At 39.6% G+C, this 16162-nt stretch overlaps 1 protein-coding gene across 1 annotated transcript in view; it reads right to left on the reverse strand.

The window, feature by feature from the left end:
• The window catches only part of flt4 (fms related receptor tyrosine kinase 4), a 69533-nt gene that overhangs the window by 38390 nt on the left and 14981 nt on the right, over positions 1-16162 (reverse strand). Inside the window, exons 2-7 of the mRNA XM_051954781.1 lie at positions 7920-8016; positions 3867-4141; positions 1831-1961; positions 1571-1736; positions 501-640; positions 236-407 (exon numbers count right to left, since the gene is read on the reverse strand). Coding sequence (XP_051810741.1) covers positions 236-407; positions 501-640; positions 1571-1736; positions 1831-1961; positions 3867-4141; positions 7920-8016 — 981 coding nt within the window. The remainder of the gene's footprint in view (positions 1-235; positions 408-500; positions 641-1570; positions 1737-1830; positions 1962-3866; positions 4142-7919; positions 8017-16162) is intronic.

Below are 16162 nucleotides of genomic sequence, written 5' to 3' on the forward strand. Positions count from 1 at the left end.
AAAACCCAACATATGCTGGTATTGCCAGCATAACCAGCATGCATTTTGCTTTATGCAGTTTTTTTTTTTTATTTGGCTGAACATCAGCATGCTAATCAATGACAATATGTTCAGTCTTGCAGAGCTGCTAGCATGGCGGTAGATTCTTGGCTGCAGAAAACTTTATTTACTGTGGATTTTAGGCAGATTGATGTATTAAAAAAAGAAAGACAGATTGTTTTCAACGATTACTTACCATAAACTATGACCTGAGTTTGATGGGTTAGAGTTGTGTCCATGCTTGTGACGTTGCAGCTGTAGGGGCCGGTGTCGGTGACATTGACGTCACGGATGGTCAGAATGCTAACAGCCTCTGTGGCGTGAGCCAGAGATTCTCGATAGGTTTTAATCTCCACCCAACTGTTGGTCTGATGAGGAGAGGAGAGACTCACTGTGAGCGTCACCATCTGAAATTCAGGGTTTTTTTTTCAAATTTCAACATGTGACCCTCCGCTGAGTACCTCTTTGCCAGGGTACGACCACTGAATGTCCACCCCGGTGTCAAACTCCACCAGCGCTGTACAGTTCAGGGTGAGGGCCTCCCCCACCATCAGCTCCACCGGGTCCTCAGGAAACAGCTTGACATCGTAAACCCGACTTCCTATCCGGGAAAAAAAGAAAAAAACGGGTGGGAAGGAGGAGACACAGTTGGACAGGGGGGAGGGAGACAGTGAGAGGAGGTCACAGTGACACTGTCAGCAGTTTTTTCCTTCCTCGCAGGACCAGAGGAAATGACTTTCCTTTGGAGCAGAGGAGTCATCGTACTATAAAGAAGCTGTCTGTCACAACCTCACACTGTTTCCATTCATGTGCCAAGCCACATTGCTGAAGGAAATTACAATGGAATGCAGTGAAGCCTCAATTAAAGATAAGAGAGAAAAAGGCAAGAAAACCTTTGGACACTGGCCAGTGAACCTGACATCTGAGCTGCGATCACTGGAAATGACGCAGCATTAAAAAAAAGCCTGATTGTTTAAACACTCCATTAGTGCTCAGAGAGAAGACTCGCTACAAGTTTCTCCTCTGACTGATACGGCTGTTACTTTTGGCCGGCAGCGGTGGGTATGAGTTTCCCTTCGCCCTCTGAAGAGCGAGGTGAATGATCTCACACAACATAGCAAAAAAGCCTCCGGGGTCCCTTGGAGTTCACATCGGGAACCTCAACATGAAGTCTCACCTCTCCAACTTAGCTTCCTTAAATTAAATTATGCCTTCCCTTTCCTTTCTTTTCCTTTCTTCCTTCTCTATTAATTCTGCTGGCATAATGACTCACATTAAAATAAGGGAGTTGTTTTTGAGGAAATGACATAATTCAATAAAAGTCTCCAAACTGAAATAATTGGCTGCCATGAAGAATTATGGTGACAAGTCAGTCAGTCTCGCACCAACTCCCAGCTAATTTCTCTTTCAACAAGAGCTGAGGCTCAAATCTAATTTTCAATATTTGTGCTGGCTCGGGAGTGTTTGTGTAACAGTTTCAGCTTGAAGCTGAAACTGAGGCTTTTTCGAACCTTTGGAGCGAGTGTTTTACCTGTGGTGTGGATCACATAGTTGGCAGATTGGTATGGTTTGCCTCCCAGCATGGCGGAACAAACAAATCCAATGAGCATCGGCACGCTGTCTATGATCTGTCTGGGGATGGACCAGCCTCGCTTGTTGTCCCACATCATCCCATTACCCTCCAGAGGCGTGGAATACTGAGAGGACACACACAGAAATAATTCACATCATTGATCTGAAGCATCACTTGGCAGCTTCGATTACAGGAATGGAGTGTGATGGGGCACGAACCGTGTGGAGAGTGACATTCAGATCCGGCACTGTGACCAGACACGGCACTACGACTTGCGTGGAGAAGCGTGTGATTAAAATGGTCTCCAGGTTGCTGTCGCCGTCTCTCCGGAGGAAGGGATGCTCAGGGTCTGGACAGAAACATGAGGCTGTTAAAAGATGACCCTGATAGCAGCTAGGTGGTAATGGCAGCTATTACTGGGGTAACTTCATGAACAGACAGCCTGATCTCTCACAGCGTGATAATGACCCGCTGGACGTCCCTTTATGTGGAATTTATCATGATTACCAACAGCTCAGTGTGTCCCCAACCTCGCAAATAGCATTAGGAGACGCTATTACACGTCAGCCAAGAGACAGACAACCCTCCTCTGAACAGTGTTACAATTTCACCACAAGCAGGAGGATAATATCTCTCCTCTGTTTCATCCCTGACACCGTGATGGTTCCCCTTTTTATCGTCTGGCTCACAGGGCTTTGCGGGACATCGCGCCGATTGTGTCGCCAATTTACATCACAGCTGTTATTTCCACAAAACCTCGCGTTCCCACAGCAAGAGAGACCAAATTGTTGTAAAAATGCTTTCCTGTGACTTTACTGCAGCAGCCAAAGATGATGTTTGACAGCCACCTGCTCACTTCTTTTCTTGTTTTTTTCCCCACAATTAAGCCTCCCTGTTATTTTCACACTTTGCCGCTCAATGCTGCAAGGCCAAACAAAGGGGCCAATCAAAAGGCTTATATTTCCGCCCCGCTGCAGTCTAAATACACAGGAATGACACACAACTCCTCGCACTTGAAGTTCTCATCAATAAATAGTTGCAAGTATTAGACTGCAATCTAATACATTTTGAAAGAAGAGTCCTGCCACCAAAATCAAGAAGAAGGAATGGGAGCGTGTGTATATTTTAAATGTGCTTGTTTATGTGAGAGAAACCCTACAGCGGTACAGTACGTTCAGATCACACTGAGTGTTTAGAGGACAGATCAGACGGGGTAAAGGGTCGACATCTGCCCGTCTAATTGAATCCACATGTGTCCCTTCTCATCCCACCAAAGGCCGGCTCTAATTTATGAGCTGCAGTTTCATCTGCTTCTGATCAGCCCCCCAGTTACATCTGTGGAAACTGTTTTGGCATCTTGTCAGAGGGGATAAACACGCTTTTCACACTAGTGGACTGGTCAGCAGGACTCCCCTAAAAGACAATCATCTGCTTCTCAATCTGAAGTGTAAGTCAACTCTGAGTCTAAAAGTTGGCTCTGAAACCTACATTATCGCATGCCAAGATTTGTAGCAAAACACCCACTTCTTATCAGATTTGACACTCTCATAAAACACGAGTAACCTCATAAAAAAGGTGAGTCAAAAGAGCGTCGCTGTTTTATTTCAATATTTGCAAATTAACGGCACATTCTTTCTCTAATTAGAACGAGCGAATGAGCTGATCTTCCCTGTCTTTATCAAAAGCTCTGCATCTCTAATTTCCGAAACATTAATCCTGCCAGCTTCCACAGTGTTACCGAGGCCAACTCATCAACTTCCAGTTCTAATAATGCAGCCGCCCGCTTTGATATTGAAGAAACATTCAAACAGGAGATCAGTTTCGGTAGGACAGCTGTGGTTTTCATGTGAACCTCCCAAGGCAAACAGAAGTAAAGATTAAAGAGTCCACACAGCCAAGGAGCCGGTTCAGGCTGGCAAGAAGATGAAACATAGTCTCTTCAAAAGCAACTGCAACATAAACCCACACACACATATAGACCCACTAAAATCAATTCTAAATATAAAAGAAAACTCCTATCGGAAATACCATGTTTTGTTAAAAGTGACACTTTAATTTCCAGGGTTGATGTTTCTGCACTCTGAAAATTAACTCTAAAAGGAAAAAAAAGGGAAAAAAAGCTAAAACAGCCCATTATAATGAAAATTTTATGCTGGGCCAGTGAGGTTAACAAGTCATTTCAGTGTTTTCAATTTTCATTTTCATGTCAGTGTCAGCATTAATGTGTGTGTGCGGGGTTGTGGGAGTGACTCACCCCTCACAAAGACATAAACGCTGACGGCAGTGGTGCCGTCAATGACGGCCTTGACATCCTTATAATAGCAGCGGTAGTGGCCCGTGTCTTTTCCCTGCGCCCCGTTCAGGACCAGCCTCTTGCAGTAGGGCCTCCCAGGTCGCCCTGAACACTCGCTGACTAATGCGACCCTCTGACCAGGGGCCCTGGTGCTCGGAAGCTGGGCCTGACGGTCGGTTAGCTCCTGTCCAACCACAGTCTGATCGGGCCAGGCCCAGGCCAGAGTGCGTTGTCCCCTGAGGAGACACCGGTGGAAAGATATGGAAGAGATTATTTGATTTATTTGATCTACCTCAGACATGCCGTGTTCAAAATTGACCCGTTTTAAAGTTTGAAAATGTGGGAAAAAAAATATATTTTGACTGTGCAGTGCAATTTCTGATGTCCACATTTTCAACATTTCTGGGAAATCTTTGAACATTTTTTGTTGGAAAAAAGAAATGTAAAAAATGTGTCTTTAAGAACATTCACAAAAATCAACCAAAATCCAGCGAAAGTCGCTGGTTGATTTTTTTGTGAATGTTCTTAAAGAAAAAAAATTGAAGTTTCCCTGATATATATATGTAATCACTTTAGATATTTTTAAGATTTTTTTTGGAAGACTTTTACTAATTTTTTAAAAAATATTTACAAGAATTTTCTTGTCAAATTTTGAGGATTTATTTTTTAATAAAAATTTTTAAGGAAAACTTTTAAGGAATTATTGGAATTTTCTTCCTGAAGCTTTTGCAAATTTTCAAAATTGGCAGAATTTTTTTCCTGAATTTTTGGATTTTTTTCAGACAAGTAAACAATATTTTTTGGTGCCTATAAATGAAGACAACAGGAGGGTTAATAAATGAAAAAGAGAACACACAGTAGATACACAATACAAAACAAACAAAAACAACTAAAGCTCCTACATATCTGTACAGGTCATATCTTACTGTTTCGTGTTCGCATCCTTAGAGACTCCTGAAAACATTTAGTGTTCCACATTATTCTATTTTCAAGCAATCTTATTTTGTATTCTTTAAAAATATACTTATATATTTGTATTTTTATACTTGTATACGTGTATTCATTTAGAGACCCTTATCGAGGTTGTTGCATAAATGTACCACACATATTCATAAACATCTACCCTTTATAGTTGCGTGAGACAATGGCTTTTTGAAATGAAAATTTCTTCCTAATTTATAATTTGCACTTTTAATTCTGAACTTTGTTATCATCAGGGAGTAAGCTGTTACTTGCTTTGGACAAATGTGCGGAGCTTAATTTAACTAAATCAATGAATATCAATGCATCCGCTTTGGAAAACAATGTAGATTAGATCGTAATTAACAATGGGAAAAAATGGACGTTAAATAGTTTCAAGCCACATTTATTCAACAATGAGTTGAGTGTGTGTCTGGTTGTGCTACAAATTCCTCTCCGCAGCCACACATCTCTGTTTCCTTTGTGCTTTGTCACACAAATTTGGTTATGTTAACCCGGAGGCCTTATGAGCGAGATTGAGAGGAATCATAATGGCTGTCTGAAAACCAAGAGCTACGCTTTCACCACCTGCCTCCGCCGAACACAATCGTCCACATTTGCAGACGGTGCCAAAATGTGATGGCTGGAAATCACATAAAAATGACAGAGGGCGGTGGAGGTATTCAGTGGGTTATTTTCCAGCTCTCTGAATAATGTCTGTCTGTGCAGGTTGGAGAAAACACTGTAGAGTGTAAAATGAAGACCTCCTCTCGGTGGTGCGGTCAAGTGGAGTTTACCTCCAAACAACTATTTAAGGCCTGTGCTGGAAAAAGTCCAACATTATCACCGGCTTTCCAAAGACAGCACAGAAACGAGATGTTTAATGGAGCGAGCACTTGGCAACAGAGAGCGCAGTTGAGATTTCATAAGGATAAAGGATGGTTATTATGACTCAACTCATATCTCACATAGGCTCAGTTGAAATCAGCGCTGGCTGTGCTTCAGAACAAAAAATCCCCGCGTGTCTTTGTGACACAGCCTGTTGTTTGTATGATTTAGATCATGTCGAAAAGGCGCTTTATCAGGGTGGACATTTTTCTTAGTTAAACCGAGAATCTAATCTTACACAGAGCATGTTAGAAAATCCCCTGAGAACAACCTGTAATTTGGGGATTTATAAAGAAAATCGACTAGTTTCCATCAAAAGCACAAGGCGTACAAAATACTGTGCGCTGAAAAACGTTTCACAGCAGCAGAGACAGAGGACACATTCAGACTCTTTATTTAGGAAAGATAATAATAGCAGCCTGTAAACTATTCTGTTATGAATAAACCTCTGACAATCAAAATGTTAGTGAATAAAAAAGTACTGTGAAAAACATTCACATCTAGTATGAAAAGGTAAAGTAATCGATGCAGAAAAAGAGCCCCTGCTAGTTTTATACTTTTATACTATACCTATATAATAAATAAGCAGCATTTTTTAAATTGCTTGTCAGGAAAAGCAACAAATCTCAACATTTGAAAACCTGAAACTATTACAAATTGCATGAAAATGGATCTATTTTTATATCCTGTTGGTTGAGTCACTAAATAACAGTGCATCTTATTTAGTTTTATACTTCCTGTTACTAAATCTGTTAAATAAGTGGTGAAAAAAGAAATCTATTTCTCTCATAGAAGCATAAAGTATCATGAAATGTCAATTGTAAAGTAAACTACACTGTAAACAAAAAGAAATAAAGAATACGGTAAAATATATGGCAATAAAATAAAATTATAAAATTACCAGACAAAGTTTGACAATAAAGAAGTGTAAAATTATTGGTTCTTGCCTGTTTGTCATCTCTGATTTCACAACCAAATTCAATTAGAACTCCACATTTTTACTTCTAGAAAATATCTTGTAAACATAATAAATTCAATCACCATAATAAATAAATACAACGACAGACACATTTTGAATGTTGCTATCTTTGAAATAACAGCATAAATACATTGTTTTAGAAAATTATCTACCTACCGATGACTATAACAAAAATACAAAACATTTAAATTACCTGTATTGTCTTTTAAATCCATCATATGGAATATTTTTATGTTTTTTGAATGTTTTGTTTAAATTACTACCAGTGCCGTCAGTAAGGTAACTCTTATTTTATCTATTTGTGTCACACCCAGTAACTGACTTTTAGAGTTGTCAAATATTGCAGTATTCCGCCATATTTTAATGTGTTTACTTTATGTATTTATTTTTGTAGGTCTATGTTTTGTTTTACTACACTGAGACTAAAGCAACACAAATGTCTAAAATGTCTAAAAATCATACAATCATTTCATAAAATGCTGGATTTCAGTAATGCAAAATTGCATGCTTTACTATATTTTTACTGTAGCAGACCTGTTTAGAAGGTTATTTTACTATATTTTACACATGCACTACTGTTCAAAAGTTTGTGGTCACCCAGGCAATTTCATGTTTTCCATGAAAACTCACACTTTTATTCATGTGCTAACATAATTGTACAAGGGTTTTCTAACCATCAATTAGCCTTTCAACACCATTAGCTAACACAATGTAGCATTAGAACACAGGATGTCATGTGATGGTTGCTGGAAATGTTCCTCTGTACTCCTATGTAGATATTCCATTAAAAATCATTTGTTTCCAGCTAGAATAGTCATTTACCACATTAACAATGTCTAGATTGTATTTATGATTCATTTACTGTTATCTCCATTGAAAAAAAAATGCTTTTCTTTCAAAAATAAGGACATTTCTAAGAGACTCCAAACTTATGAACGGTAATTTACATCATCTTAATTTGAAAACCAGGGGAAAAGAAAATCTGTATTTATTTATGGTGAATGACTTTAGCATCTTAAACTTGTTAAATCTGTATGTTCTGTGTTTTTTGTATTTTCATCAATGTTCATTTTTGACTGACTAAAAGAGCAAACAGTGAGTCCTGCACATGTGCTCGTCCACAGTCCAGAACTACACACACACACACACACACACACACACACACACACACACACACACACACATACCTGCATGTAAGAGTGAGCGTTTTGTGGACGGGGATCACGAGTTCGTCTCTGGAGCTGTCGAGGATGGGTGGAGTCATAGAAAAGCCTATCACCAGACCTGAGGGAACAAAACACGGCAACTGCATTAGATTCATGTTACACAGGTCACCCAGGACCTTCTGTGGTTTTGACAGAGCCGCTGGTCGGCCGTCAAATCTCCGAAACGCATCAGGAATCCGAAATCCGACACGTTGGTTATTACATTTACAAGCTGTAAGGCAATCTGCAGCTGAAGCACTCGGTCGCCCAGAAATCATGGCCCACTCATTGAGGCAACGCTGCCTCCTCCTCCGCCTCCTCTTCCCCTTGAAAGCCACAAAGACCATTTGCCCTTGATTCATTACCAATGCATTCACATCTCTGATTTGTTCTCGGTTAATATGACCAGTCTTGAATGTCATTGCCATCTCCTCAGGGTGCTATTAGTGCTTAGTCAGACTCCACACCTACAGTCTACCATATATAAAAGTATCACCATGACTTATGTTCCACCTGGATAACATTACAGATGAAAACGCACACAGAGCGACAGCAGAGGCTGACTATTTGGTAGCGGTGACAATTTATGTGCATTTGCAAAACAAATGATAACCATTTGTCACATCCGACTCTGTATTTGTGATGTGTATATAGAAGCTAATGTACTATTTGTTTGCACTTTACCAGCTCTGCTTTTTGCAGCCATTTCAAGGACAGATAGAGCAGCATCATAAATATCTAGACGCCTATGTTAACCGTTCAAACCCCAAAACTCAGAAGCAAATTGGAAAGGCATGCTTTTTAAAAATCTCCTAAATTTCTTCTTTGATTACAGCTAGAAAGTAGTGATGGCAGTTCCAGCTCTTTTAAGAGAGCCGGTACTTGTGGCTCTCAAGTGCCTCCACAGATTTTATGTTGCTTAAACTAATTTATGACCAAATATTAAGAAGTAAATTAGGGCATTCTAATGTCAGATTTGTCCAGTATATAACCGAGTCAGATTTTCTACATGCGATCTTTTTTATGAGCAAAAAAAAAAAGTGCATGTAAGTATGCTAAGCGTTTCACAAGCAGATCCAGAAGTTAGATCAGTTATAGAAGTACTAATTTCCACCACTGTGTTAAACACAGTAGCTGCCTGTGCCAGTTCGAGCGACATAAAAACAGCTTAGTGGTCATCATGCTCTCACACAATGCAAACACTTGAAATATTAATTCGCACACTCTCAAATTAAAGGTGGCAAATGCAACCAATTTGGTTGCAGTCTGGGGCCGATACTGCAGCAGCAACAGCAACAGTTCCAGTAAACAGTGGCACTTCCATTAGTAGCAGTTTTATTTGTTTTTCTTCCAGCTGCACTGATGGATGTCCAGTTCTAATGTGCCTGTTTAGGTTATTTGTAGAACCTGCTAGATATGAGATTTTAACCTTGCAACACTCTGCCTTTGCACTATCAGTGTAATAGAAACACACGATGTCACCACACATCATGTAGTTAACCAATCAGGTGTGCCTTGAAGAGAAAAAAAAAGTGCTTCTGCTCCAATCGTTCATTTCAAAGAGCCTTCTCTAAGAGCCGTTTTGTTTGCAACTGACAAATCGCTACTGGAAGGTGTAAAAACGGGAAAAAAAACTAATTATCAACTTTCCGATGGAGCCACAATGTAACAATTCAGGAAAATTTACTAATTCCAAGCCTGAAATTGTGGTATTTCATCATAATCACCTTATTATATGGGTGTTTTTTAATTAAAAATGAAACAAACATTTCCAGTGACCAAATTTTGTAAGTCAAAAAGTAATGTGTGCACTCTTCAACGCATCTGTGAAGATATTAGTATGTCAGCAGCGAGCAACAGTAGCATGACAAAATTCTGAGTGTTTACACAGAGCAGACAGGAAGACAAATATTTAAAAATAATGTAAAATGAAGATGAGAAAAAAAAAGAAAAAAAAATGTAAAATGAATCGGGGTGTATAAAAAATAAAAATGACGAAATAAAATTCAAAGACGCACAAAATAAAAACACGAAATAAAAAACGCTAAGGGGCGCCACGCACCACTGAGACTGATGATTTTTGACCCTCCTCGCCTACCGTAGCCAAACACTCGCTTCAAAACGGAGAAAGATGAGATTGAGGAATTAGCTGATGCTCCTTCGTCAAATAAATCGGTTGTGGCTTCCTATGTAAACGACGAGAGAACGGTGAGAAGATTGCGGATAAAACATAAACCGCGTGCAAAATATGCCGCTACAGTTCGCCGTATACTGTGGCGAGTACAACTAGTTCACAGTTCAGACATTTCTAGGTCTAGACTGCAGCTCCGAGGACTGCTATTTGTTTTCTTTTTCATTCAAGAATGTAGTTATCCTGATTGTTACAACAACAAAGCACGTTTTATTGAGATTTTATGTTTGTATTTGCACTGTAGTCTCAATAAGGGGGAAAAAAACTACAATTTTGTTTTTTTTCAAAGAGCATTTATTTTGTACTGATGCAGCATTATTGTTTGTATGTCTGCATAAGGTAGAAAATAAAGAAAATGAGATTTTTGCATAACTTCCTACTGTTGGGGATTTTCTTTACTCTTTATTTCGAATCGTGAGTATTTCGTATCGTGAGCCCTGTTTCGTATTTCGTATCCTTTCGTGAGTTGACCATTTCGTTACACCCCTAAAACTGAAGTATGTAAACATCTGTAGTATGTAGATTCACTGTTGTTTTTTTAAAGTATTGGTAACACTAGTGAGAAGATGTCATACATGTTGATTTCATGTTTTTAACATTTTTGTAAACTGTCCAATGACAGAAATTCTTAGCTTTTTTTTTTAAAGATCATTTATGGCATAAAAATGGTGTCATACTGCACAGAAAATACTCTGGAGCTGTTTCCACTTCCAGTCATGGTCGTGCTGCTTCCACAGAGGTGTAAGATTTTATATTGCTGTGAAAAATGAGGCCACAGTGGGTGAAAATGAGAGAGGAACACAAAACAGCGAGTTCGGAGGGTTAAGCAAATTTCATACACTGCAGCACAAAAGAGCAGCGTGTGCACATTTTTAAATAACTGACTCATGCATCTCAAAATGTGTGCAACTCAGACAGCAGACCAAACATCAGCGGGAGAAAGCGGTAAGAACGTTTCACAGTCATGACCTGCTGCCAGTCAAAACCCAGAGCTCTGGACAGCTGCAAATTTTGTACACAAGCTCCAGTCCTTCAACACATCCTGCTGCCCAGGGAGCACAATGGAGCAAAGTTATTCTCGTGTAAATATTTTGTTAATCAGGTTTACAGCAAAGGCTGATCCCAGTGGAGGGAGACTGATCAGACCAGGTCCCTTCCAAGACAGCAAAAAAAAACTAACAAAAAACCCCTCAAAGATACCCTCAACTTTTATGGATCAGTCCTGAAGTAAAAGTTTGCAAAGTTATTAGAAACCTTTACAAAAAGAAAGGATTTGATGGTGAGAAAATCAGAACTCCTTTCATCTCTAAATATAAAACTACAACCAGTAGACAATAGTGACCATGTGAGCACTGAAACAATGCAGGAGGTATCTGCAACAACATCTTCTGATGATTTTTCCACCACCGCTCATTAAGACCGATCTCCTATAATCTCATGGGTTACAAACCATGGCAACGGCAATCACAAGCAAAACAAGATGTGTCTGAACTGTGTCCAGGTGTGCTCATCTCCTTTTAGTGCCCTCTGGAAACAGCTGCTTTAAAGCTCGACTCCATTGTAGTCGCAGCCATTTGCAGGGTTTCTGGATTTAGTTGTGTTTTGTCGTATTTGCAGTGATCTTTACATTTGATGTGGATTTTGATTGCAGTCTTTATGTCAAGACACACAGCTGTTTAGCTTCATTTTTACGTTACGGATGTGAGAGTGGTGTCAATGTCATCTTTCCTAAAGTGTTGACACATACAGTATGCACTTACTCTTGCCCTCTTACTTTTAAATATCCGTGTTCGTCAAATATCTGCTTCTGTCTTTGTGCAGATATTAAAGGAACACACGTGTAAGATTTAGGATTTCGTGGCATCTAAAGGAGGTTGCAGACCTTTGCAGCATGTAAAAGAATCTATGACGGCTTCACTGTAAAAATGCCAAAGTCCCTCTCTAGAGCCAGTGTTTGGTTTGTCCCTTCTGGGCGACTGTAGAGAGGTGATATGAAAAGTCGGAGTCATCATGCATCAACGAAAATTAAATTCCCATTTTTTGGTCTTAAATTAACCTGTATTCTGCATTTAAACGCATGCAGAGCCCTTAGGAAAACACACAACTGAATTTAAAGTGTGAGAGCTAATATTGCAGAAAACAAACATGTTGAAGGCCAAAGTGGGAAGTGGTGACAGACCATGAAATCACTTCCAGCTTGGCTCCCAGCAAGGTATTCCTTCCCTGCTCCTTCAGAGATCTTTAACTCTTCCTCAGAGGACCAGCAAAGTTCCCCCCAACATATTGTCTCGGCTCTGATGTGAACCTGCCGCCAGCTTCAGTCCCATCACCACCCCTCTGCAGCACAGCACAGATTTGTCCAGTCTCCCTCACACCTCCAAATGCCGAGACGCCAAACTGTGTCAAAAGAAACATGCAACGGGGGCCAACATGGGCCCCCCAAGAGCTACAGGCAAAGGGGAAAGTGTGAAAGGAAATTCCTGTCAGGATGGATTTTTACTATTTTAGGAAGAGCATATTTCCTTCGTTGACACTGAAGGAGGCAAACAAGAGCGATCATCTCCTTGAGTCCTGGCCCAGTCTTCAAGGGGAGCAGATAGATGAGCTCCAGACCTCCCACACCTTCCCATTAAGATCTCAGCATCTCCTGTTGCCCAGCAGAGTTTGATGCAGAGCATATGGCAAATCCTCCCATGTTGGATCTCACAGTGTTAGATTCAACTGTACTGAAAAGTAAAAGGCGTATTCGAGGTTTAGCTGAAGAACACTTTTGAAAGAAATTCACTTGTCTTTCTTCATTGGTGAATGCAGTTTGCATATGTGGATTCCATCAGCGTGAAATGTCCCTTTAAACAGATACTTGAATTTCAGCATAAGTGTGAAAATGAGCTTTACTGCTCCTTTAGCATTGAGCATACGATATCGTGATGTCCAAGTTTCTTCAAATTCAACTCTTTCTAAAGAGTAAAGAAAAGCAAAGAGATTACAACATCAAGTTTGACATTTTACAACGTTTTGAAACAGCTAAAAATTAAGTTGGAAAATAATCAGATGATTCAAGTAGATCTAGCTGGAAACACTGGCATTATTATTTCTTGATAACTTCATTTAATTGAAGCAATTCATTTAAGTTGCTCCAACAATTCTCATTTTCTAGTGTGTCTCAAAAACTGGAGGTTGAGAGATCAACTTTCCAGTTTTGACAACTTTAAAGCTGCACTAATCAGTACTTTTCAATTGACTAAAGATTAAATGATGTGTATTACTAGAATATGTACTGTTATAGGAGTGAATGTCTTTTAGCTCTATGGAGCATTTTAGATTTCAGGTTGATTGTTTTGGTTTTCTGACTTGCAATTTGAATGAATTGGTTCACTAAGAGGGCTCTCATTAGCTAGCGGCTGCTTCAGGTTGTAGTTTACGCAGTTTTTTTTTTATTGATATAAGCTTAAATAAATTCACTATTTGCCACCTGCTCAGAACCAAACAGTAGACGGGTCACAAAGAGCAGGTGAACATCGTGTAGCTGCTGAAGAGCCAGATATGAAGCTCAGGAAGTGGTGGAAATCAAACCGTAGCTGAAAGTAGACTGAATGTTATACTTATATGAGATGGGAAGACAGAATTACATCTCCACATAAATGCAGCTCTGTATTTGCTGGTTATGTAAATAGGAAACGATTAAAACAACGTTGTAGCAGATTAGAAAAACTTTTCTATGAATGAGTATCTCTGGGAGCAATATTTTGACACGAAAACAAACAAGTCAAAACACAAATGATATCATGCGGGAGAGTCACAAATATATGTGAGAGTGTGGACAAATGATTTGTTTTATTGTTTTGATCGAAGCACTTTTTGCTTTATTTGCGCCATGTGGAGCCCTCCAACTGTGATAACATCAATTGAGACAAAGTCACAGACAGCAAGCAGAGTGCCACCCACATAGATTTGACTTCATGCAGTTCTGTTCTGATGGGTTTTACATCAAACACTAACTGTTGTCACCAGGAAAATTTGAAAGAAACTGTATGATATAAAAAAAATGTGCATGCTGTGATTTAAAGCATATTCCCAGGATAATGGATCTAGTGTAAAACAAGCCAAAGAAATCACTACATGTTTAAATACAAAAGAGATTCAGCAGCAAATGAAGAAAAATGAAGGACATCAAGGGAAAATATATGAAAAACTGTGCACAGGCTGATGAGCAGAGCCACGAGTTTTGCCTTCTGCTCAATGTGCAGACTGACTGATGAGCAAATCCCCATTGTGGCTTAGTCTCAGTGATGGATGCTTCCCCTGCAATCAGCAGAGAGATCGCACACTGACAGACAGGATGCAAATTGTAAATCTCTTTGAAATGTCATGACTGACTGGCATGCTCTGAAAGATAAAACACCAAGATGTTAGAGGTGTATCTTAGGGAGCCAAACCGGGACAAGAAACATACAAGGAAGACGGCTATTTGGATTGAAAATGCTCCAACATACAGTGGATGTGTCTATCACACTACAGCTAGAGTGTCTCCAAACCAAAAGGCAGCGTCGGCATTACGCCCACATGGAGTCAAACTAAAAGAGCTTTGACGTGAAGCAAAACACAGATCATTCAAAATGGTAGAATTTTATGGCAAATATGAGCTCAGCACTTCTGACACGGTCTATTTCCGAGGTGAGTTTGAGGATAACGGGCTTCTCATTACTTCAAGTCAAGACTTTCTGTCTCTTATAGATCACTTGTCATCCTAAGTGGTTCCCTCATCACTGCTGAAGGAAGTGCAATAAAGTCATAACTTACAGAGTGCTGGGTGGCAAAACAGTCAACCGCCTCTCTGCATTTTGGACACTTCAGACTGATGAGATTGGTGGGAAGTGGACATTTCTTTATGTGTTATATACTGTAGGTGACTCTCATGCATGATGTTCCAGGAGTCCTTTCACCCTCTGTTTCACAGTAATGGAAATGTGCGCTGCATAATGCACGGACCACACTGTATAACCCACCACCAGATAGGGAGGCCTGTCAGCCAGTCACAATGTTGAAGAAAATCTATAATCCCATTAGTAATTGTTTACATTCTGTGAAACACAACTAAAAGCAGCCTTTGCTCCAGTGAAGGTCTCGTGAAGCCAAAGAAAACACATCCATTCTCAGAAGTCCGCGGCTGATAGCGTATCTTGTCGTGATGATAAACACATTTTCCTGCTGTGACCTTTCACGCAGCTTTTCATGACAGCTTGCCGTGACTGTTGTCACTCAGCAAGCTCATTTATTTTAATATGCATTAAATCCTGAAGTACAAAAAGGTTAACAGCCGCCGTATATTGTGCAGGCTTTGTTCCTGAGCAGCAGTTTGGGCTGGAGGACAGTAAGCAAACACAATCATGTTGGTGGGCAGTGACTGAGCTGAGCTGCTGCCTGACTGTACGCATGGGTGCTTCGACAAGAAAAATGACTGTTTGACTTCAATTTTTGACTTAATTTTCTTTTGTTTACTCTATAAGTGGCAAGGCTTGAGTTATAATTTATGTTTACATTACGGAAGACCATTTCTGAAACTGCTTTTGTGTAACATATTTTTCCAATATTACCAGCAGCCATAATTTCCATTCATTTCTGAGCTATTTAATGGAGTTAATGATTTTTTTTAGTTAGTTTAATCGATTTAGCTTTTTAATTAATAATTATGCCCTGAGAACAACACTGTAAAACAAATCTGTTAAAAAAAGTAAAAATTTGCTAACAAGGGTGGAATACTGGGAAATTCAAAAACTGTGACAATAACAGTAAATATCTGTAAAAAAAAATGTATATTTTAGCAAGTTAAAATACAGATAAACTAAAAAAGTGCCCAGAGAGCGCAGTGCTCAGCCAATGTTGTTCATTCCCCCATATGACATTGTCAGAATGCAGCATTTATTAGTTATTGATCAACAGAAATCATTTAATATAGATGTAGCCACAAACAAAATGACCTTGAGCTGAATACAGGCGTGTGTTATGCATGTGTACGTTATGTACAGATACTTAA

Source organism: Acanthochromis polyacanthus, chromosome 10, assembly GCF_021347895.1.
Source record: "Acanthochromis polyacanthus isolate Apoly-LR-REF ecotype Palm Island chromosome 10, KAUST_Apoly_ChrSc, whole genome shotgun sequence".
NCBI classification, from domain to species: Eukaryota; Metazoa; Chordata; class Actinopteri; family Pomacentridae; genus Acanthochromis; species Acanthochromis polyacanthus.